This window comes from Rhineura floridana, chromosome 4 (genome assembly GCF_030035675.1).
Source record: "Rhineura floridana isolate rRhiFlo1 chromosome 4, rRhiFlo1.hap2, whole genome shotgun sequence".
In the NCBI taxonomy this organism is placed as follows: Eukaryota; Metazoa; Chordata; class Lepidosauria; order Squamata; family Rhineuridae; genus Rhineura; species Rhineura floridana.
The window spans coordinates 162191020-162216929 of NC_084483.1; the positions used below are offsets into that span (position 1 = coordinate 162191020).

The 25910-nt window shown below is 43.8% G+C and overlaps 1 protein-coding gene across 3 annotated transcripts in view; it reads right to left on the reverse strand.

The window, feature by feature from the left end:
- Positions 1-25910, reverse strand: part of GALNT14 (polypeptide N-acetylgalactosaminyltransferase 14) — a 366983-nt gene that overhangs the window by 49361 nt on the left and 291712 nt on the right. For all 3 annotated transcript variants that reach the window (XM_061624997.1, XM_061624998.1, XM_061624999.1), the window contains 3 exons: positions 20937-21004; positions 20319-20384; positions 2146-2267 (listed from right to left, as the gene is read on the reverse strand). In XM_061624997.1, the coding sequence (XP_061480981.1) occupies positions 2146-2267; positions 20319-20384; positions 20937-21004 (256 nt within the window). The remainder of the gene's footprint in view (positions 1-2145; positions 2268-20318; positions 20385-20936; positions 21005-25910) is intronic.

Here is a 25910-nt window from a genome sequence, read left to right on the forward strand (position 1 = left end):
GTCCTAAGCATACCTCAATCGACATCTATGGAATTTGCTCCCAAATTAAAACAAAAATGTGCTGAGCATCTGGGAGCAAGAATTATAAATGTATCAAGCAGGCACTGATGAAATAATTAATGGCTTGTCACAATATGAACATTTCTCCTGTGGGAAAGATAACTGAGTGTTAGGTTTGGACAAGGGAAATGCTCGGTTCAAACCTCATCAGCTATAAAGTTACTTGGATGGTTTGGGACAAATGACTGTTTCATAGCCTAGCCTACTTTACAGGGCTGTTGTGAGATATTTAAAAAAATGTTTTGGACACTCGAATGTGGTACAAAAATCACACTAATTAATAGGTAAATATTTAACAATAGAGGCAGCGCAGCTTAAATACATTGGTGGAAGTCCATAAACAGGAAAACCTTTCATGATCTGGCCATTATCTAGTTTTTGAATGCCTGTTTTAATTGGTTTTGATACATGTGGGCTAATGAAGCTATATTTCATAATGTGCTATAGTGATGACGGGAAACCCATGGCCTTCCCGATGTTGTTTGATTCCAACTCCCATCAGCCCCAGCTAGCATGACTAATGGTCAGGGATGATGGGAGTTGTACATCAGTTTAGCTATATTAGAAGGGCCACAGGCTCCCATTCTTGTGCTGTGGCCCATGGCTAATACAATTAATAAACTGAACAAACATTTGACCATCACTTCTGAGCATAACTCCTTGCATACACCTTTCCCAAACAACCCTTATGCTTCCATTTTACAGATGGCAAAATCCAGTCAAGAAAGGCAAACTGAGCTCCCTGAAGCTACATGATGCATTGTAAGAAACAGAAACGGAAAGGTTCCCTGTGTGGGTGAAGAGGGTATGAGGACACAACAGCAATGCCTTTATCTCGCTGAGAAGGACAATGTTGGAGTTTTAATCTCATGTTCCTGTCTTCACCAGAAAGAGAATGCCATTGTCTGTTGTGAAAAAATCAGCAGGATTTAATTCCCATTAAATCAATTTATTAAAGCTTAATTTGCATGAAATTAAATTCAGCCCCTATTCAAAGAGTCATCACTCGCCTAAATCATTCAGTACTGGGAATTGAACATAGGCCTAATTAAAAACTTGGCTGGAGCCTTGCCCGCCTATTCCCCTTGTACCACTCCGCAACTCTGACAGGAGCCCTGGGGCTCTGCTAACTAAATCAGCATACACAAGGGACAATCCATTCTTTGCTTGTTCCGCAGAATGGTCCTTCACTTCTGGACCTCATCTGACACATCAACTAATCAAGTAACTGGGATGGGGTATCAGTCTGTTAACTCATCATTGTGAAGGGGATCTGAGCACATGAATTGCCATGTCATCAGAAGTATAGCCACAGAAGGCACGTTCCTGGACATCAACGTATCCTTGTAAAAAACGTGTTTGAAAAACATGTTTGGGAAAAAACCCTACAGCTTTTTTGTTTCTGACTGTGTTTGGGTTGTTGTTTGTTTTGGGGGACTTGTTTACAGCTGTGTGATCTCTTGCATTGCTTCTGAATCTGAATCCACAAGCATCTCCAGAAATTGAGACAGAAGGCTCATTTCAGGCCTGTCTGCATCTTAGGCCTAGTTCTTAGCCCTAGTGGATGGCATTCTTCTAGGGCCAGTGGCATGCAGAAGGTCTTGGGTTTAATCCCTGTTCTCTCCAAATAAGAGTCAAGCAGCACATGACTGGAAAGCCCTCTGCCTGAGACCCTGGACATTCAAAGCAGAAATACTAGGCTAGGTTGAAAAATAGTCTTATCTGGTATAAGACACCTTCTCACGATCCTAGTGGTGAGCTTGCTTCTTTTGCGGTGCTCACACTCCAAAGGCCCCTTTTCAGTGGAGACTGGTGGCTCCAAAGTCAGTGAATCCACTCTGGGTTTTAGTCTGAACTTTCAAGGAGCTGTCCAAAGTGCTGACCTTGAAAGTTCAGACTAAAGCCCAGAGCAGATTCACTGCTCCACTGACATCAGAGCCACCAGCTTCCAAAGGCCCCCTTTTTATGGCTTTTTTTTTGTTGCCAACAGCTCCCCTATCTAGATTGACATGAGCAAGGTCAATGGTGCATATTGCTGCTTCTGACACACATAGGATCCTACCAAGCTGCTCAGAGAACACTTACCTCTTTGATCCTTTGTAAAAGAGGCAGCAGCCAGTCCTTGTTCACCTCACAGTGACTGTCTAGAAAGGTCAGAACGCCTGCCTGTGCCACATCTGCTCCTCGAATGCGGGACCGGATCAAACCTGTCAAGATGCACACAAACTCAAGGGCAGGTCCGATAGCCATGAATTCCTAAGGAAGAAATTAGTTGCTAACCAGGCATGCACACACAAGCAGTGGTGGCTAGTATCCATGGGGACTGGTAGGGTGGAAGGTAGGGAGGCCAACAGTCAGTGGAGCTACAGCTAATGGCAGGCAGAGCCAACTAGTTCTTGGTTTGTACCCATCCTCCTCCCTGCTGAGACCTACAATGGCAACACAGAGGCTAAGGAGGAGGAAACTGACAGCCAGTGCCAGCCCCTTGCCTGGATGTCAGTAGTGAGGCAGGCTGAAGTTGATGGGGCAGTGCCCCATTCACCCTAATGGTCCAGTGTCCACTGAAACACTCTCTTCGTTGTGCATATTCACTTCTTTAATCACTTCCATGTTTAGCGCTGTCTTGTCATTACCACCTTATGTGCCCAGCTGGATGAGCAAGGAGTGCTTCTTCCTTCTAGATACATATGGCAATCCCTTTTTGCTTTGCAAGGTCAGAGACGCAGATAAAGAAAGAGGAGGTTTAAAACAACTGATGGCCATTACATGCATCCTTAATTCATGTAATTCTTTTGGTTGTCACTGGGAAAGGAAGAAAGGACAGTCACATAAGCACAGGCATGTTTGGGTCATCCTGAAAAACAAAAATAATCTACTGCAACAAAGAGCTGACAACAAAATTTCACCTAAAACAACAATGGAGACAAATTTAGGGATTCCTCCTTAAGGGAAACATTTAAGAACTCTTAAGGGAAACTATAAGAACATAAGAAGGACCCTGCTGGATCAGACCCAAGGCCTATCTAAGTCTAGCATCCTGGTCTCACAGTGACCCCAAACATTACACTAATGCCATTCTTGCCAGGGGTGAAGTGACTCACAAACCAAACCGCAACTTCCAGAAAATTGTTTTGTAAAGGCAGCATCAATTGTCCCCAACGAGAGAGCAGAAAATAAAACTTGTGCTGCTATTCCCAGCCTGCAATCACTTCTCAAGTAGTGGCACATGTTCATGAGGCATGGGAGCCTTGTCCTTCATTTACTTATAGCTGCAGGTCTCTTTGGAGTCAACTGAAGCTGCATGAAATAGGCTAGAGGAATAGAGAAACAGGAACACAGATATTAATCGGTAGAATAACTATGTAAAATAAAGCTGATTAGTCACTGGGGAGGGCAAATTATAATCAGTTTGAATGAGAGTTAATGGTTTTTCTGAAGCTATTTTGTGCCCGTGTTGTCACTACGGACTTTGATTAATGAAATAACAATTTTTATCACAATTTTTGAATGTTTGGTAATACATGAAAATATGGAAATTTAATTGATAAATCAGCTAAACTGAATGCACTTGACAAATAATTCATGCTGGATTCTCAAGTTCTACTATGGTAGTAATATGTCCAGTAGTGTCCTATTCTGGTACTCTACAACTTTGCTGTGGACTATAAGTAGCCTTGTTAAGGAATGGTACAAAAGACTCAGTGAGTCATTTAGTCCAATCCATCGCCCTAAAACAGGATATCTTACACCTGAAGAATGCTCTATAAACCTTTACTGAAATTTTCAAGGAAGCTGATTTCACAGCCTACCTTGGGTGAGAGGTTATTCCATTAATACAATGATAATGGGTACAATGGGCTTTACAAAGCAAAGCAGGTAGACAAGTGAACTATTGTCTTAGAATTCAGAGCTCTCAGTACAGTTTTGCCAGATCTTTCTGATCTCTATAACCACAATAAAACCTGAGACAGACTAATCTATAATGGTGACGACAACAGTCTTATGATATCTTCACATAATACAATTGTTTTTCTTATCATTGTTATTCTGATTTATTACCTGCCCTTCACCCGAAGGTCCCAGGGTGGGTCACAACAATTTAAAATACAACATAAAACACAGTTTAAAACAAATTGCAATCACAAGAATAGGGTGAGTCCTAACAATATAAATCTCAAGTGACAAAGGCCAGGGTAAAGAGGTGCATCTTCTGTATACAACAAAAACAGTATAGTGAATGTGCCAGATGCTCCTCTGTGGGAAGGGAGTTCCATAACTTAGGGGCTGCCATAGACGATGCTCTTTCCTCTCTCCCCCCTGAGCTTCTGTGAGCAGTGGAGCTACCAAGAGGGTCCTCTCTGATCAGATCTTAACACCTGAGAGGGTCTGTAAGGAAGAAGGCAGTCTTTTAGATATTTCGGGCATAAGTCCATTGGCTTTAAAACAGGACCACCTTAAATTGGTCCTGGAAAAGAACCAGCAACCAATGCAGCTGTTTTAAAACAAGGGTTGTATGACATCTAAATGGAACCTCAGTCAGTAATCTGGCCACTGTATTTTGGACCAACTGAAGTTTCTGCATCATTTTCAAGGGCAGCCCCACATAAACTGCATTGCAATAATCCAGTGTGGCACCACTATCTGCAACAGAATAAGATTGTGGATACTGGGGAGAAAGTATGATCAATGGAATGGAAGTTGGTATCTTAGCACACTTATACATAGTTGGTTGCCCCCAAGCTGTCTCCCCACTCAAATAACCTGGATAGCCACGGTGTCAGTCTCCCTGGGTTGAAATTGCTGCTCATGAATGCCAGGTCGGTGAATGGTAAAACAACGGCCATTCAGGACTTGATCCTGGATGAGCACACCGACCTGGCCTGTATTACTGAGACCTGGTTGGATGAAGCTGGGGGGGTTAATCTCTCTCAGCTCTGCCCGTCAGGTTTCTCGGTGCAGCAGCAGGCAAGACCTGGGGGGCGGCGAGGAGTTGTCGCAGTGATCTACCGAGATACCATCTCCTTGACCAGGTGCCCTGTCCCACAGTGTTCTGGATTCGAGTGTGTGAGAGCGGCCAGGACAGAATAGGGATTCTGTTGGTGTACTGCCCACCCCGCTGCTCAACAGTCTCCCTTCCTGAGCTAACCGGGGTGGTCTAGGGGTTGTTGTTGGAGTCCCCGCGGCTTGTGGTGCTGGGGGACTTCAACATCCATGCCGATGCCGCCCTGTCAGGAGTGGCTCAGGACTTCATGGCCTCCATGACAACCATGGGTCTGTCTCAAGTAGTAACTGGCCCCACTCATGCTGCTGGTCACACTTTGGATCTTGTTTTCTGTGTGGAGAAGGATGATGGTGATCTTGGTGTGGAGGATCTTTTTTTGGCTCCTTTGTCATGGACAGATCACTACCTGGTTGGGTTTAGACTCACTGGGACTCAGAACCTCTGCAAGGGTGGGGGACCAATTAGGATGGTCCGCCCCAGGAGCCTGATGGACCCAGATAGGTTCCTGAGGACTCTTGGGGATTTTCCTGCCACCTTGGCAGGCGATCCTGTCGAAGCCCTGGTTGACCTCTGGAATGAGGAAATGGCCAGGGCGGTGGACACGATCGCTCCTGAGCGTCTCCTCTCACGTAGTGGAGCCAAACCTGCCCCTTGGTTCACCAAGGAGCTGGTGGTGATGAAGCAAATAAGACAGAGACTAGAGCGACGCTGGTGGAAGACTCAGAGCGAGTATGACCAAACATGGGCTAGAGCCTATTTGAAGGCATACTCTGGGTGACGTACAAAATAGGCATACAATACCTAGACATTAAAAATCTAAAAACAATGAAGATAAAATCTAGCCCACCCCAAAAGCCTGCCTGAAGAGCCAGGTCTTCAAGGCCTGGCGGAAACTCATCATGGAAAGGGCATGGCGGAGATCATTTGGGAGTTCCATAGGGTGGGGGCCACAACTGAAAAAGCTAGAGTATGACTTTAAAAAACAAACAAACCCAAAACCTAACCAGCCACCTGCGTCTATTCTTACCACAAAATACACACAAACAAACCTCAACATGCCACACCTCTGATTCACTTTTATTTATTATTTCTGCAAATGAAGGCTAGAAAATATTAATTTAGACTACAATCTTGGAGGAAAAGTGATTAGACAGTTTTCTAGCAATATCCCCTAGAGCTTGCTGTGGCACTATGCATCCTCTATACGTATCTACTTAAACTTTAAAATACAATTTAATGAAATGTATTAAAAAAAATCCCAGAGAGGCAGCATGAGCTGATCTCATCTGTTTCGTTAGAACAAACAGCTTAAAATGGAGGACCCAGGCTTTCTTTCGCCATTTCTAATTTTCTGGCTAATAAGCTGCAGCAGAGACTCCCTGGATATATGAATACAGCAATCCCTTTAAAAATGAGAGTGGATGTCTATTTTAGCTCTGACCGTTCTTGAACATATTTACTAGCATTCACTCTCCTAGACCCAATTTGTACTCCTAGTCATCAGCTTTGTGAGAACTGGAACCTATCCATATAACAATGTGTGCCTGTTGAGGAGGTCCTGTGAATCTTCCCTCAAGCTTCTTGTGCAGCAGGGCAGTCACTTCCCTGCAAATGTTTTAGCTCAGATAGTTGTGCACTGGTGGGTGCGCTGATCTATGACATTTGTATTCATATCTTAGTTCAATGTGATTGAGACATAGTACATGGGGTTTCCCTACATTTTATCCTCACGACAACGCTGAGAGGTAGGTTAAATAGTGACTGGCTCAAAGCCACTACACAGGCTTCATGTTTGAGCAGGCATTTGACCTCAAGTCTTCTCAGTCCAAGTCCAGCTCTACTACAATACACTGGCTCCACATGAATGACTTAGGGAATGATCAATTGCTTCAGCCACACAGTGAGTCTGGGTAATGATTTACTCAATTCATTTTTAAAACATGCCTACAGAGCAGCCTTTCCCAACCAGTGTGCCTCCAGATGTTGTTGGACCACAACTCCCATCAGCCTCAGCCAGGAAAGATGGGAATTGTGGTCCAACAACATCTGGAGGCACACTGGTTGGGAAAGGCTGCTACAGAGTGTCATGCCAATCAGCTCTCCTAACTAAGGATGCTTATGGAATCAGGCTCAGCTGGATCCCACTCTTTGTCTGAGGTTCTGTTTTTGCAGATGAGTGGCAAAAGGAAGTTTCTGGAGTTGAACTCAAGCCTTTGCAATCCATTATTGTACTGGTAGATTTCTGGAGTTCTGCCTGCTGGAAGGAAGGGAAAACAGCCACCTGGGTCTGCCCTCTGTCTTCTAACCAGAAGTGCAATGTGTAGCTGAGCATGGGCTGGAAGACAGTGGGGTGGTGGTTGGGTGACTTTTCTTCTCTTCCAGTTTGTTTTTGCTGGGAGTCACATTGTGCTCTAGAAGAGAAGGGGAGTCACTAAGTCTCCATCTTTACTCATGAGTAAGTCAGTTTCACTCATTTGCAGACCTGGCATGAGTTAGGAAAGGCTTGAAGTGAAGAGAGAAGGGATGGATGTCAGTAGCACTGGAACAGCCGAGGAGAAAAAAGCAAATTATTCCAAATGGCAGAGGCAGAGTTCTGGTTTGCCAAAGGTAAGGGAGGTTGGTGTCTTCAGAGATAATGATGACCCAGAAGCCCATGAGCGGCAAAAGGAAGTGCAGAACCTCTTCTGCTGATGATAATCCAAAATCTGGAATTCTGGCTTGAATTCACAGTGAGTGGAACCAAAGGGACTTCTGAATGTCAGAACACAATGGAACTAAAGGGATAGTTACCCATTTTAAGTCTTAATGAAAGTTTGATGGACATAAGTTCTATTGAAATCAGTGGTATATGACTGTGGCAGACCTGAATGTCAGAACTGGATCTTTGCACATTTCTTATGAAATGGAAACTGGGGGCAATGGAATACAATGCATGGGTGGATGGGAATGGGGAGCTGACCCCAACCCCATCCTGTAAATTTTCTGAAATTGTTATTCTGGTACTTGGGTTTTTTTTTCCCTTGTAGGAAGAAAAACAGCCAAGAAGAAGCAGTTTTGAGGGGAGGGGAAAGTTTTCAGAACCCACCCCATGCACTTTGAATTTCTTCCTTTCCCTCTTCCATTTTATAGAAATTTTTTGTGATTATTCTGACACACGTATTGGGTGTCTAGTTTGCCCCTTGGGGTTCAAGGGCTAAATATCAGATCAAATTTCAGATACAAAAAAAGCATCAAATAGCAAAATGCTTACATTTCATGCTTAATTGTGAATGGTGCAAAGCACATTTAGCTGGCCAGTTTTTTCCATAATGAACACAGAACTGGGGACTAATTTTTTCCTGATTGACATTTCTGTTTCCTTCAGGGAAAACTAACAATTCAAATCCATGGTAACCATTCATAGTTGACAATGCCACTTGTGTATTTTGCTGTTTAAATGTGGACACTTTTTTGTACCCATGTTCAAAATATAAAGTGTGATTAGGCTCATGCTGCCAAGTCAACATGCCTAGACTAAAGGAAGGTGCAAAGATTGGAGACGTCACATATGTACCATAAGTGGTCCACCAAATGGTCTGCAAGGGGCAGTGTTGGGCAGTTTTTAGCAATGTTCCGTTCAATTTCCCTTGATGTGAAGCAGGCTAGATTGGCAGAATTTGGTTACTGGTGAATGTTGATTTCACAGTACACTAACCTACGAAAATGAATTTCCGGCAACAGTAATAGGAATTTCAGGTAGGCAAAGTAATAAATGCTGCATGAAAACTACAAATGTCAACAGATTAAAAGTTTTCCTTGGATAGAAAACTCATTTAACTCTTGGGCATTTAACTGATTGATTTGCCAATTAAAGCCAATTATTACAGTGTTTAGAATATCTAAAGAAGATATGTTTGCCTTAACTAATAGCACAAATAATTACTTTTTCTTTTTAAAGTCCCCTTAAAATAAATTCTCTTTGTCAAGGGATGCCTGCTTGGCAACATTTTTTATCAGCAGGAAAATGCAAATGGGACGTGATAAAGGAAGGGCTAAGCTCCTCATTCAACAGTGGCCTCCCAGCAATCAAAGCAGCTGCCTCACCTTTGTACTAGTTGAAATGGGGGAGGGGAGGATGATGGAAAGATTACATATATACCTGCGAGAGGAAGAAGCCTCATCTCATTAAGACCCATGTCTTCCTATCTACCTGGCCTGCACAAAAGCACAGTGGAAGAGAATAGGCTGGAGTAAGGGGAGATAACTGAACGTGGTCACTTATGCATCAGCAAAAGAGGACACAGATTTGCAAAAAAGCTGCATATGCTAATGTACAGTACGTACATAGATGCATATTTAGAAATAATTACTATAATTGAAATGGAAGTACAGTACATCTCATCCTAGTGAGAAAGACTGTAATCGAGTGACCTGTGTGCCTGCTTAGCCTCCAGTGCAGGTGCTAACTGCTGATGGATAATTTCAAGGCCCCTGCTATCTCTCTTAGGAACATAGGAAGCTGTCTTGCCTTGTCAGAACATTGGTGCATCTAGCTCAGGACTGTCTGCCCAAACTGGGAGTAACTCTCCAGGGCTTCAGACTGGGAGTGTTCCCCAGTCCTACCCGGAGATGCCAAGGACTGAACCTGGGTCCTTCTGCATGCAAAAGCAGTTTCTCTGCCACTGAGCTACAGCCCTTCTCCAGGACTGAAACTGAGACGTTCTCTTAGTTCTTTATCTTTAAACCTGGCTTGGACCAGGCAGTATTTCAAATAAAGGAGTCTCATCTGTGGAGTAGGATACATGGCCACCCTAAGATAACCATCTGCTCTTGGTAACCTCTTTGTCCTGATACTCATGTTACTCCAAAAGTGTATAAGAGCCATTGCAACACCTCTCCAGAGTATGGATGGAATGATATGTCAATTTCAATTATCTCAGTTTCTCGTTTTTCTAATTTTAAATTCAGTTCTCCATATTTCTGCAGCAATTTACTTTTTTTTTTTAAAAATCCTCATGAAAATTCTTCAGCATTTTAGAGCAAACTTCTCCTAATAAATACATTTTTGTATGCAGTTTTAACTAATGTACAAAATTTGGGCAAGCAGTATAATGCATTTTTGTATGTTATTTTCACCAGTATATTCATTTTGCGCACACTTTCTCCTAATACACACATTTTTGTAAACATTGCTTAGATGGAGAACTGCATTGCAAAATTCAGACATGCAAATTTTGAAGGACAGCTGTGTTTCAGTTCTTATTGTTTTGGAAAGCGTGAATTTGATACATTCGGCTTTAATTGTGAACTGAATCAAATTTATCCCCCATCTCTACTCCTGAGATAACTCCTCTGATAACTTGGTGGCCATCACTGCCTCTTGTGGGAGCAAATTCCATAGTTTAACTATGTGTTGCGTGAAGAAATACTTTTTTTGTCTGTCCTGAATCTTCCAACATTCAGCTTCATTGGATGTTCATGAGTTCTAGTGTTATGAAAGACAGAGAAAAACTTTTCTCTATCCACTTTCTCCATGCCATACATAATTTTATACACTTTTACCAAGTTACCTGCCTATTCTCTACACTAAAAAGCCCCAAATGCTTTCCTCATAGGGGAGTTGCTCCATCCTCTTGATCATTTTGGTTGCCGTTTTCTGAACCTTTTCCAACCCCACAATGTCCTTTTTGAGGTGAGGTGACCAGAACTGTAGTCCAACTGCAGCCACACCATAGATTTATATAATGGCATTATGATATTGGCAGTTTTATTTTCAAAACCTTTCCTAATGATTCTTGAAAAATTAGGGACAAAAGAATCATATGAGGGAGGTATGGGTTAGAATAGACTATAGTCCGATATGTTTTGGACTTTGTCTCTCCCATGAAACGCACATCCTGTTCTGGTGGTACAGGAGCTACTGAAGTAGTCTCCTTCCCATGTAGCTGGGACTTTCTCTCTCCCATGAAACACACATCTTCTTTTCCTAATGCCTTTGGAAGGAAAATTGCAAAACAGGATGGAAGAGTTCATCCTTTGAAAGTGAGGGTAGGAAATATTGCCCTCACTCTAGCTTGGCTTCATGGTTGTTATCACAGTCATAGGTAAATCCAATTGGCTCCGTGTCACCAGGATGTCATCTTACTCTCTATGTCAGTGGTTCTTAACCTTTTCCACTGCCAGCACCCCTTGGATTTCCAAAATATGCTCTTGCACTGCCTGAAAAAATACAGTTCATTTTTTATTTTATTTTAATTTTATTTTATTTTAATGTGTGTTTTAGCCTAACTTGGCTAAGATAAATGACAGTTTTCCAAAATCTTTGGTTGTATAGTTAATTTTCTGCTTCTATTTAAATGAATTTTTAAAATCTCTTGAACAACGCCTCTCACCCCTAGAAAAAGTGTCTCGCACCCCCGGGGGTGCGTGCACCCCAGGGTTAAGAACCACTGCTCTATGTGATTCCTTATTAGCTAGAACACAACCAACAAGAAGAATCTTGTAAAAAATGGCACATGACTGAAGTAGGTGCCAAAGGAGGCAGCAAACAGAAGTAAACAAAGTTGTTTTTGTTGTGTGTGTTTTAGCTGTGTGCTTTATGAGGGTGTCTTTCAGAGAACATTTTTGCCCTTTATTATTATTTATTTATTATTTAATTTACATCCCGCCATTCCTCCCAGCAGGAGCCCAGGGTGGCAAACAAAAGCACTAAAAACACTTTAAAACATCATAAAAAGCAGACATTAAAATACATTAAAACAAAACAACTTTAAAAACATTTCTTTAAAAAGCTATTTTTTTAAAAAAGGTTAAAAACATATTGTTTTTTAAAAAAGGTTTGAAAGCATATTAAAAAGCAATTCCAACACAGAAGCAGACTGGGATAAGGTCTCAAAAGGCTTGTTGAAAGAGGAAGGTCTTCAAAGATATGGCGCCTGTATAATATTGTGAAATTTAGCAGAGCCGCAGATAGACTAGGATAGTTGCTAAATGGTAGCTTTGGACAGCTCCTGTGCAGAGTAGGGCAGTTTCTCCACCAGTATGGTACAGGATGTGACTTTTGATCATCTGACATGAACAGTTACTAGCTGTCACCTAGCTTCTCTAGCCTCTTGCAACCTAACAGGATATTTAGCCCAGGTAATAGGGGCAAATCACTATTGTGTGTGGAGGACTCTTAGTTATATTCTCCATGAGAGTTAAGTTATTTACATAAAGGAGGAGGCTGGGGAAGGATAGTTTGTGCCTCAGTTTACCTTTGCTAAACCTGAGGAGGGGAATTCTTTCTACTAGTGTGAAGCTTCTGCTTAATAATTAGCCACAACTGAGGCTGGCTCCTGTCGCATGGGGCCCTCTTTACTGGTTACTTATTATTTTAAACTGCCATCATAAAAATAAATAAGCTTTGCACATACACTATTGAGTGTTTATTGATTATTTAATTCAAGGAAAGCTTTAATGTGACAAAATTTATATCCTTCAGTGGGCTCTGCCCACTTTTTCAAATTAGTATTGTGATAGAAAGTGACTTTCCTACTGGTTCAAACCGGCTCTGAGAGGCTGCCCGAGTGGTAACCAAACCATAACTGGTCCAAACCTCTTTGCAAGTCATATTAAACCATAGTTAAACTGGTTTAATGTGAATGTGCAGTGGGCTCCTCCATCATTCCTGCTGCTACCATGCTGCTGGGAAACAAGCCATGATCAGACTTGGGGTTACATCTGAACCTAGGCTATGGTTTGTTTTTCTCCAAAGATTTGTTCTTGGTTTACCACTTGTGGTTTGTTTTCCCTAAACAAACCACGAGCCCAGGTTTGGACATAATGCTAAGCTAGACCATGGCTTGTTTTCCAGCAGTGTGGCAGCAGCAGGAGTGGGACAGGAACAAAGCACTTTCAGCAGTTTCAGCAGTGTGCACCATCCCACTGCCCATTCACATTAAATCACAATCATAGCGACTGAAGTGAAACAAATTACTCAGCTTTCTGCATACAAGTTAATTCTGTTATGTAAAGTCCATTGTAGCCCTTATTTATCATCACAACATCAATGTGAGAAGGTTATTATTATTGTTCATGTATTGATGGAGAGCTCAGGCTGAAAAAGGAAGGGATTTGCCCCTGAACATTACATGAATCTTTAACTCTGGGGTACTGGGGGATTTCAACTTGAAAAATGGCGGCTTAGGCAGAGGAGCTTGTGTTTGAAGCTCCTGCCGTTTGTCTTTTAAACATCTTTAACTAGGACTAGAAAGGTTGTTCCTAGTTACCACCTATCACCTACCATCTACCTTTGCTGTTGTCGTTGTTGTGGTTTGCTTCCTCTTCTGTGGCTTTGTTTTTCGCGGCTCGTCGTCGTTTCGGCCTTCGCAGCTGCTGTTGTGTGTGTGTGTGCATTGTTGCGGCCTGTTTGGGCCCTGCTGCTGGCGGTGTTGTGTTGCCGCCGTTGCTGCTGCCTGTTTGCCGGCCCGCCATCGTTGTGCCACCGTCGTTGCCGTCGCCGGCCCGCTTGCGTGCGTGCGTGCGTTGCTGCCGGGGGGCGCGCCGCCGCTGAGGACTCCGTTGCCGCGCCGTCATTGCCGTCGTCCGCCCGCTTGTACGCTGTCGCTGCTGCTAGGGGGCGTGTCGCTGCTGGGGACTTTGTTGCCGCGGCCCGCGCCGCCGCTGTCGGCCAGCTTGCATGCGGATGTTGTCGCTGTCGCTGAGGGGCGTGTCGCTGCTGGGGACTCCGCTGTGACCCGTCCTGCTGCCATTGCTGCCGCCGCCCGCTTGCGCGCAGGGCGTTGTCATCGCCGGGGGGGCCATGCTGCTGCCGGTGGACTTCGTCGCTGCGGCCTGTTGTTGCCATCATCGTCGCCGCGGGTTGCAGGCGTTTTATTATCGCTGAGGGCTGTGCCGCTGCCCAGGACACTACCACTGCGGCTTACATCTTCGCTACCTTCGCCGCTTTTTTTTCGCGTGTGGGTGCTGCTGTTACTGTTTGGTGCTGTGCTGCTGTCCTGGTGCCGTTACTGCGGCTTGCTTTTGGATGGGGGGCTCGAGACTGCCATCGCTGCTTGAAGAGGATTAACTAATTTTAATGTTGTTTGTTGGGGTATGTGTGTGGGTTAAATGTGGGGTGAATGTTTTGTATGTTTGTTTGTCTGTGTAGATTTGTGTATTTTTAACATGTGCCTGGGAGAAAAGATTCCATCCTTCGTGGGGGGGCTTTCGGGGGCCCCAATTAACGTAGTGACGGGTAATGGGAGGTATGGTGTTAGGAGGAGAACAGGCCAGGTAAGGGGAACTCGTCCCAGACAAATTGTGTCTGTGCCTTGTTCCGGTTCTCCTCATACCCACAGGATTGTTGGTTGTCCTATCAGCCAGCTCTCGGATCTCCAAGTGCTGCTTTTGAATGCCAGGTCGGTACATAATAAATCCTCACTTGTCCATGATTTAATCCTGGAGGAGGGTGCTGACCTGGCATGTATAACCGAGACCTGGGTGGATGATCAGGGAGGAGTTGCTCTTTCCCAGCTTTGTCCACCTGGGTATTTGGTTCAGCACTGTGGTAGATCTGAGGGCCGGGGAGGGGGGGGTCGCTGTGGTCTATAGGAGTTCTTTTCCTCTCACCAAGCACCCTGTCCAGACGGCGACTGGTCTGGAATGTCTCCACCTTGTATTGGGCCAGGGAGACAGACTAGGAATACTGTTGGTGTACCGTCCACTTTGCTGCCCAACAGCTTCCTTAGCTGAGCTGACAGAGATAGTCTCGGAGGTGCTCTTGAGATCCCCTAGACTTTTGGTACTGGGGGATTTCAACGTCCATGCCGAGGCTGTCTTATCTGGCGCAGCTCAGGACTTCATTGCCTCCATGACAACAATGGGGCTGTCTCAATTTTCTACTGGCCCAACGCATGTGTCGGGACATACTCTTGATTTGATCTTCGCCACTGGACATGGAGATGGTGATCTGGTGGTGGGGTGTTTTTCATCTACCCCATTGTCATGGACAGATCACCGCTTGTTGAGATTTAGACTCACAGCGGCTCTTTCCCTCTGCAAAGGTGGAGGATCTATTAAGTTGATCCACTCCCGGAGCCGGATGGATCCCGTAGGTTTTCAGAGGGCTCTGGGAGATTTTCCGGCTGATAGGACTGGTGCTCCTGTTGAGGCCTTGGTCGCACTGTGGAATACGGAACTGACCCGGACTATTGACACGATCGCTCCCGCGCGCCCCCTCCGGTGTAGAGCTCATACAGCTCCGTGGTATACCCCGGAGCTGAAAGTGATGAAACAAGAGAGCAGGAGGCTGGAGTGCAGATGGAGGAAAACTCCCAGTGGATACAACTATGCTTTGGTAAGTGCCACCAATAAGTTGTATACAAAAGCGGTAAGGACAGCAAAGAAGCTCTATTTTGCTGCCTCTATTAGATCATCTTTATGCCGCCCAGCGGAGCTTTTTAAAGTCATGCGAGGGCTCTTACACTCTGGCCCCCACAATACTATGGAAACATCTGAGACCCGCTGCAACGAAATTGCTGGACACTTTCAAGATAAGATCGCATGTATCCGCAGGGACCTTGACTCTGATGTTGTGACAGATGAATCTATTGAAGTGTCCGGAGCACGGCCTTGTCCTTCTTTATTGGATGAGTTTCAGTTGGTGCAGCTCGAGGAAGTGGACAAGGTGCTTGGAATGGTTCAGGCAACCACGTCTGTTCTGGATCCTTGCCCATCTTGGCTGGTGAAAGCTAGCAGGGCTGGGACCACCGGTTGGGCCAAGGAAGTGGTTAACGCCTCCTTGAGGGAGGGAGTAGTCCCTGGTAGCCTCAAGGAGGCAGTAGTGAGACCTCTTTTAAAGAAACCCTCCTTGGACCCAGATAATTTGAATAACTATAGACCGGTGGCGAATGTCCCTTTTTTGGGCAAGGTCCTGGAGCGGGTGGTTGCCAGCCAACTCCAGGCGCTCTTGGATGAAACCAATTATCTAGATCCGTTTCAATCCGGTTTCAGGCCTGGTTTTGGCACCGAAACAGCCTTGGTCGCCCTGCATGATGACCTTTGTCGGGAGAGGGACAGGGGGAGTGTGACTCTGTTGATTCTCCTTGATCTCTCAGCGGCGTTTGATACCATCGACCATGGTATCCTCCTGGAGAGACTCGCGGAGTTGGGTGTCGGGGGCACTGCTTGGCAGTGGTTCCGCTCCTACTTCGCGGATCGTCACCAGAAGGTAGTGCTTGGGGAACATCACTCGACACCATGGACTCTCCATTGTGGAGTCCCCCAGGGATCGGTCTTGTCCCCCATGCTTTTCAACATCTACATGCAGCCGCTGGGTGCGGTCATCAGGAGTTTTGGAGTGCGTTGCCATCAGTACGCTGATGACACGCAGCTCTATTTCTCCTTTTCATCTTCCTCAGGTGAGTCTGTTGATGTGCTGAACCGTTGCCTGACCGCGATAATGGACTGGATGAGAGCTAATAAACTGAGACTCAATCCAGACAAGACCGAGACATTGTTGGTGAACGCCTTCCCTGCTCAGATGGTGGATGCTTACCCTGTTCTGGATGGGGTTACACTCCCCCTGAAAGAACAGGTACGTAGTTTGGGGGTTCTTCTCGACTCTTCCTTGTCTCTCGTGGCCCAAGTGGCCTCGGTGGCACGGAATGCGTTTTACCATCTTCGTCTGGTAGCCCAACTACGCCCCTATCTGGACAGGGACGACCTCGCCTCCGTTGTCCACGCTCTGGTAACTTCAAGATTGGATTACTGTAATGCGCTCTACGTAGGGCTGCCCTTGAAGACAGTTCGGAAGCTTCAGCTGGTGCAGAACGCAGCTGCCAGATTATTGACGAGGACCAGTCAGTCCTCGCATATAACACCTGTCCTGGCGCGTCTGCACTGGCTTCCTATTTGCTTCTGGACGAGATTCAAGGTGCTGGTTTTGACCTATAAAGCCTTACACGGCGTGGGACCTCAATACCTTGTGGAACGCCTCTCTCGCTATGAACCTACCCGCTCACTTCGTTCAGAATCTAAGGCCCTCCTCCGGGTACCAACCCATCGGGAAGCTCGGAGGGTGGTTACGAGATCTAGGGCCTTTTCTGTGGTGGCCCCTGAGTTGTGGAACAGCCTCCCCGAAGAGGTACGCCTGGCGCCTACACTTCCATCTTTTCGGCGCCAGGTAAAGACCTTTTTATGCTCCCAGGCATTTTAATCTTCTTAATCTTTTTTAACCTTTTAATCTGTATTTTTAATTTTCGTAGTATTTATTTTGTTTTTGCTGTGCTTTTTGTTGTTTGTTTGTATATGTTTTTGTATTTTTATTATGATATATTGTATTTTATCTTGTTTGTTCACCGCCCTGAGAGCTATTTTGCTAAGGGCGGTATATAAATTGAAATAATAAATAAATAATAAATAAATAACTCCAGTGGTATTTTTGAACCACACTCTTTTTATATACTAGATCATAGATTTGATGCCAGTATGCGTCTTGATATGCCAGCAACCCTACCTGGGTAGAGATGGGCTGGCCATAGTTACCCATGCTCTGGAACCTCTTGTTTGGACTATTGCAAGGTGTTGCATGCGGGGCTGCCTTTGAAAATTATCTGGAAACTGCAGCTGGTCCAAAAAAGTCCTGCAAGCCTTTTAGTTGGGGCAGTGCTTCATCAGGTGCACCTGATCCCAATTCAAAGTGCTGGTCTGGACCTTTAATGCCCTTAGCAGCCTGGGACCAAGATACCTGAAAGATCACCTTATTCTGCATATACTTCCATGTGAAGGGTTGGTGGTTACCAGGGAGAGGGTCTTCTCAACTGTCACACCATAGCTGAGGAATGCCTTCCATAGAAAGTCTTGCTTGTTGCCTTCTTTAAGGTCACACGGGCACCAGTGAAGACTTTTGTATTCTTCCAGGTCTGTTGGAATTTGTGGTTTTGAATTTGTGACCCATTGTGTAAATTTGTAACAGACCAATGCTGCTCTTCTCTCTCTCTCTCTGTCAATATTTGTTTAGAATGCTGCAATTTGATTGTTTTATGATATTATATTTTAATGTGGTATTTTACTATGTGATGTTTGTGAGCCACCCAGAGAACAATGTTATTGGGCAGCCTACATAAATACCATATACAAATAACATAAAGATGGAAGAGAGTGAAAAAGAGAGCAGCTCTGTCCATTTATCTACCTACAAAGAGTAATAGAAGCAGGAGCCATTAAGAGAAAGGTGGTGATGGCAAAAAAGGGAGACCAGCAGAGCAGGAAGTTGCTGTGATGATGGCAGGGGAGGAGGTGAAAGGGACCTTGGCAAATGCACCTTCTAAGGACATTTATTTCATATAGTTTTACTTCTGACATTTAACCACTAAAATCATTCATCAATTTAACATTTCCTTGGAAATGGAAAAGTCTTCCATCTACTTTCTAGATGAGTTGCACTACACAGAAGAAAGTGGCAGGAACATCACTTTCTGGGAAAAATGCATCCATTAAGATGTGCATGTAATGCAGATTTACACTGACTGCATTCAGACGATCAAATCCTGACTTGTAAAGTTTATCAAAGTCTAAAGGTGCCCAGCACAAAACCTCCTGGACCTATTTGTCTGTATTTGGCAGGTTTCTTACCTCGGACACCTTTCTCACAAATGCTATTTTCATTCAAGTTACCCCCAGAACATTAGGGGAGATTAAGTGAATCTTTTTTAATCACCCCCTGATAGTAAAGGCAGCCCTTGCAGAAAGATCACTGTAGCTGTCCTTCTGAAATTTGGCAGAATTAATCTGTCCAGAAGGCACTACCATTCCTTCCAATTTCATCCACTCTTTCAAAAAAAAAGCAAAAGAAAAGAATTTACAGACTGCTTCTTTTAAAGGTGCTCAGCACAAAGACTCCTAGACCTATATTTCTGTAATTTTACAGGTTTTATCTACTCAGGAGGGCTACCCGACCTGCAAATTTAATTCAACTCTGTCAAAAAAGGAGGAAAAGTTATAGCTGCTTTTTAAAATGTCCTCATAATTTATTTATTTAAAAATATTTCTATCCCGCCCTTCTACCCTACAATAGGGCACTCAGGGCGGCTTACAATAAAATCGCACACATACATAATAAAATACAAAATAAAAACACAAAACATTACAGTAAATTAAAATACATAAAGGCAATGGTAAACCACCTCTGCATACATATATGGGGGAGTGATACTAAAGGGACTAAAAAGATAAAAATTAAAAAATGAAGAGAGTAAAAACAGTGTCAGGCTCACCCGTCAGTCCCTCCCAAAGGCTCTCTGGAACAAGATAGTTTTCAAAAGTTTCTGGAAAACCATAGTGAATGGGGGAAGGCTTGAAGCTGAACTGGGTTTCAGATTCAGACCTGAACCCAGCTGGGTAGTCTCCAAAGTGCTTCGGACCAAACTGGGCTGATTTCCAAAGCATCTGAAACAAATCTTTATTGGTGCCTGCCCCTAGTTAATGTCTTCCAAACAAGACAGAATTCAGCAGCAAACTTTAAGTTACCACTTGCATAAAAGAAGCAATAGCAAAGGGGCTACATGCAGGTCATGCAAATCCTGGTTTTATTAAGAGAGGGTTTGATCATAGAAACACGGATGTTGACTCCAACCCCATATGATGTAAGGGAGTTACATTTTAGTTTATGGCCTTTGTACTGACATATCTGAATGTTACCTCAATTGACTTTGTACATTTCATAGTATGATAATCTCATTTTATTCTGTAAAGATGTGGGTGGGTTTTGATTATGTAGAGTTGCTGTTCATTTGTATTTATATGTTATTTTATTCTTTTGTACGTCGCCTAGAGTGGCCGTTTCATACGGCCAGATAGGCGACTTAGAAATAAAATTTATTATTATTATTATTATTATTATTATTATTACTGTGGCATTTGTTTTGTTAGTCTACTTGCAAAAATAAAAGAGAGAATTAAATTATTATAGTGTTTGCAAATCTAGAAACTAAACAAAGAAAGTCACAATGTCAGTAGGTGCTGTGTTGCTCAGTGGTTGCTGCCATGTTTCTGACACATCAGTCATGAATTGTCTGTTACTGGATCAATGTCCTCTCCTGAATAAACAAGGCCTTTCAAGCTATACAGAGTGCAGCATAAGGTATATGAGCCAGTTATAAAGGAGTAAATAAATCTGGCATGCTACAAACAGAACATCAAAATACAGTTTCTTCCCCCCCCCAAAAAAAATCATTTTGTGCTTTCCCTCCCTTATTCTCCTTCACTGTGGGCAGCTTGGCCACTAAGTTCTTACCTTCTCTTTTCCTGTTGCGTAAACATTTCACCTTCGGCAGCTTAATCAGCAAACGGCAATCATCCACTTTGGAAACACAAACAGAGATCTGTCTCATTTTATTATTATTTTTTACTTTCTCAGGCTTTCAGGGCAAAAGGACAGTAAGTGAGTGTTAGGGGCTTTTAACAGTGTGAGTGTAACTCCAAGCAGCACAGTTGAAAATATGTGGTCCATTGACTGCAGGAACACAGGAAATGGTGACATAGGAGAACATATGCCCATGGGGGTCTCCACCAGGAGGTGGGGGCAAAGTAAAGTAACATAGTGAAAGAGGGGAACAGGCTAGTTTCTTTTTTAAAAAAGAGAATAGTGCCCATTCATTTTGCCTCATATGTCAGTTTCTACAAATGCTAGAAACTTATTTTTTCCAGTATAAACTGGGAATCTTGGAATTATGAAATTATTGGAAGGGGGACTGCCTTCCCACCCCCCAGCCAAAGATGCCCATGCACCCACCCTTCCATAGCAGGCTCCGAGCTCTGGCTTCACAAAATAACTCCACAAGAATACACACACACTATTCTCCCCCACACCCCTTCCCTCTCATCCATTTGAAGCTAAAAAAGAGTAACTTACGATCATCACTGAAATCATCCACCAATATGATTTCGTGGACCAAATGCACAGGAGTTCGGTTCAGAACACTGAGGAAAGATCAGAGAAAATACATGATGGCATTTCACCAGAAAAATAAAGCTAGGAAAATAATGCTCTGGACAAATTGTGCCCAATGGGGTATTGGGGGGAGGAGGGACTAATGTATGTACTTAAGCATACCAAACAGATGAGAGAGAACAATTGTGAAACGGTGATGTGAACACTGTCTGCGCGCTGCTCAACCACCTAGCATTTCTCAAGCCAGAGGATGTGGAAAGGGCAAGAGAATGCTGAAATTCAAAGCCTTGGTGATCAATGAAGCTGGGAGGGGGAGCAATCAAGTGATCTCACAGGGATCGGGTATTCTCAAACGCTTGATTAATGGAGCAGTTGGGACAACATGATGATCAAATAGAAACAGCACTGTCGCTTAGGTCAGCTCAAACAAAATGGCGGTCCCACTCAATGTTTATTGTGGGACCCCCCAAGCTCCAGGGAACTCTGATGAAGACAAAACATCCCTGGCGATGACCTGACACACTGCTCCCTGGACCACAAATGGACAATAGGGGGAAGGGAATAAATCAGACACAAGACACACATGCAAACACACAGGGCAAAAGAAGTATATACTGAGATAAAAAATTACACCCAGTATAACAAAAAACTGTAGTAATACCAGAGGGGGAGAGGAGGAAACATAGTAAAAAAAAACACACAACAGACTCAGCAAATATATGATAGGAAAGGCAGAAGACCAAGAAAAGGCAAATACTTGAGAAAGAACAAGAGGACCCAACCATCACCAACCGCAGGCAGGGTCGATCTGGTGAGAGGGATAACTCCTCCCCCTGGAGAGGAGGCAAAAGGTTTTAATGAACCTTGCCTGTTCCTTCCAGTAGGAAGAGCCAGCCCTATCAGGAATGTCATCCATCATCTTCAGGTAAACAAATGGACACACCGCATGATAAGCAACCATTTTAAATGTCTCCCATTGCTGCCCTGGGCTCCTGCCTGGAGGAAGGGCGGGATATCAATCAATCAATCAATCAATCAATCAATCAATCAATCAATCAGTCAATAAAATTATGGCAGGTTGGTTATGCACAGAGTGAAGACCTGTATATTGCAAAGACCCCAGATATACCTCCTCATGAAGCTATGAAGAGGGCCACTTGATCCACTGGGAAATAAGATCAGCAGCAGCTGTTAAAAGGATAAACGCAAACTTGGCAAAATTGTGCAATTAAATCCCCAGGAATACACTACACCATGGAGTGTGCAGACAAAACAATGATAACATTATACAGACAAGATATTCATGATCCTGGGACAGTCAACATCAAACGATAGGAGGGATATCTGAAAGAATGTATAAGAAAATTGTGCTATTTTAAGGATGAACTTTGTAAATTGGTGGGAATGTCAACATTAGGAACAGGCAATTTCTGTAGAGGACAAGGTTTTGTGGATGTCTTTATAGGTTGCCACAACCACTGCCACTGTGGACACTTCAATTATGTAATAATTTAAACTAGAGCTGGTTTATTTTTTAGCCAATGGATTGTCCAAATAATTTAAAATAAATTTACCAGAACGCAAGCTACTTTGAAGATATCAATTTCCCCTTTTTCAATAAAATGGACAGATCATCCATTGTCTGGGAAAAAAATCTTCTATTTATTGCTGAAACTTGAGAAAGATGCAAATTGCCATAATCTCTAAGCAAGGGAGAGCTCCAATTAAAATAATAACTTTTAAAATTCCATTGTAATTGGCATTGAATGAATGTATTGATTAATAGTTAATGTTTTCAGACAAATTTAATTATTTTAACTTATACCATTGTGAGCTCTTCCCTTAATTTTACTTTGCCACAAGATAACTGTCTCCAAATTAGATTCAGATGCTATCTAAGAATTGTTATCCTAGGATTGTTAACTCCAGATAACATATACTGTATCAGTCTTCCACAATCTGGTGCCCTCCAAATGTTGTTGGACTACAACTGCCATCGTCCATGACCACTGGTCATGCCGGCTGGAGCTGATAGATCTTGTGCCCCCAAACATCTGGAACACAGGAAACTGCCTTATACCAAGTCAGGACATTAGTCTATCTAGCTCAGTATTGTTTACACAAACTGGCAGCAGCTCTCCAAGGTTTCCCAGCCTTACCTGGAGATACCAGGGATCAAACCTGGGCCCTTCTGCGTGCAAAGCATTCATTCATTCATTCATTTATTATTAAATTTGTTAGTCGCCCATCTGGCTGGTTGTCCAGCCACTCTCGGCGACATACAAGATAAAACAGTATATAAAACAATTAAAATTTAAAAACAGTAGAAAACTAACCCATCTCAAACGCCCGCCTAAAAAGCCAAGTCTTCAGGGTCCTGTGGAAGCTCATTATAGACGGGGCATGGCGTAGATCACTAGGGAGAGAGTTCCAAAGGGCGGGGGCCACTATTGAGAAGGCCCTCTCTCGAGTCCTCACCAGCCTAGCTGTTTTGACTGGTGGGATCCAGAGAAGGCCCTCTGAGGTTGATCTTGTTGAGCGGCATCCCTGTCGATGCTGGAGGCGCTCCTTCAGATAGGCTGAGCCACAACTGTATAGGGTTTTAAAGGTTAAAACCAACACCTTGAATTGGGTTCGGTACACAACCGGTAACCAATGCAACTCCTTCAACACAGGAGTGATGTGATCTCTACGGCGGCTGCCTGCAATCAGATGCGCCACTGCATTCTGTACCAATTGTAACTTCCGAACCGTTTTCAAGGGTAACCCCACATAGAGCGCATTACAGTAGTCTAGGCGAGTGGTGATCAGGGCATGTACCACCGGTGGGAGCAGATGATTGGGAAGGTAGGGGCGTAGCCTCCATATCAGATGGAGTTGATACAGAGCTGCCCGGCTTACAGCTGAAACTTGAGCCTCCATGGACAGCTGGGAGTCAAGAATGACCCCCAGGCTACGGACCTGGTCTTTCAAGGGCAATCATACCCCGTTAAGCACCAGGTCTATATCTCCCAACCTTCCCTTGTCTCCCACAAACAGCACCTCGGTTTTGTCAGGATTCAGCTTCAGCTTATTCCTTCTCATCCAGCCACTCACCGACCTCAGACACTTGGACAGGGTTTCCACAGCCAACCTTGGTGAACATTTAAATGAGAGATAGAGCTGCGTGTCATCCGCATACTGATGACATTGCAGACCAAATCTCCTGATGATTGCTCCCAGCGGCTTTATATAGAACCCTGTGGCACCCCACAAGTGAGGGGCCAGGGATCTGAAACCTCCTCCTCCAATGCTACTCTTTGGTATCTCCCAGAGAGGAAGGAATGGAACCACTGCAATACAGTGCCCCCAATACCTAACCTCTGCAGGCGGTCCAAGAGGATAGCGTGGTCAACGGTATCAAAAGCCGCTCAGAGATCGAGGAGGACAAGGAAGGTGCCTTCGCCTCTATCCCACGCCCTTCTCATATCATCTACCAAGGTGACCAAGGCTGTTTCAGTCCCATGTCCCGGTCTGAAGCCCGACTGAAAAGCATGTGCTCTGCCACTGAGCTTGGCCCTTCCACACTAAGCTACAGCCCTTCTACACTTCTTGTGGAGGGCAGCAGGTTGGGGAAGGCTGCCCTATATAGAAGCAGGAGACACACACAACTGGAACTGGATTACATCTTGGCTGATCAAGTTATAATAGGGTGGTGCACACATCCAAGCTGGCTGCTTGCATACCCTCATTTTATTTTTCATGTAGGACAGCAGGCAGTGAAGCCACAGAGTGAACTAGTCAGTGTACAGTGCACAGATACAGGTCTCATGGAACTAGCACTTCAGATAAACTCACTAGGAAATTTTCCTGACCAACTTCAGTCAGCAATGAAGACTTTCCTACATAGGAAGGCCTTTCGTATGGCATAAAGCACTGTGATAAGGCTGACCTGCCCTTGCTGAACCTTGCGCCCTCCCCTTTTTTTTTGCTTCCATGAGCCTCAGTGCAATCGTATGGATGGTTACTCAGAAGTAAGTCCCACTGTGTTCAATGGGGTTTACTCCGCCATTGTTATGTCAGAATAGGATTAAATCAAAGCACAGTTACTTGTGAGCAAACTCCATGGAACACAGTACGACTTATGTCTATGTAACCATGCACAGGATTACTCTGTACAACGTTTTCACAAATTACAAAGAGATGAAATCAGATTTGCCATTCAGAATCAGGAAGAAGCTGCAATCAATCATGGTTTCCTGATAAATATATATATGTGGTGAATGAATGTGGTGGTGGTGGTGGGTTTTTTTGGTGGAAGAGTGGCAATCAGTGCTTCCAACTCTGCTGGACTGCAGTCCTTAGGCTTAACGTCTAAAAATGTAAAGTAGAAGCATAGGGATGTGTGAGAAATGAGATTCAGCTCACATTTAAAGATGAATTTTGCAATGCAGTTATCTAGCCTAGCAATATGTATGAAAATGCACATTCTAGGATAGTGAAAATAGCATGCAAAAGTGCATTATATTAAGGGTAGATTACTTTGAAACAATGTGTATGCTAGGGAAAATTGCATAAAACCATGTATATTAGGAGAAATTTATGTTAAAATGCTGATGAATTTTCATGAGGTCTTTTTTTTTAAAAAAATTGCAAAATGATGTGGAAATGTGGCAAACAGAACTTAAGATCGGAAAAATGAGAACAGAGAAAATCAATAGTGATAGATTCAGTCATTCCTAATGGAGTGACCTTCACATACTTAATCGTTCTGCACCATAGGTGTATTGGCTATAGAGGAACAGCCTCATGTGCTTAGCTCCAGTGCTAGCAATCGTGGGATAAAAGGGATAGCCCTTTCCCCTTTTTTGGCTTTTACAAAAAACTCAAAAACTCATTTTTGTATAGGATTGTTCAACCTGGCATTCCAAATGTAAGTGGCCTATTAAAGATAAA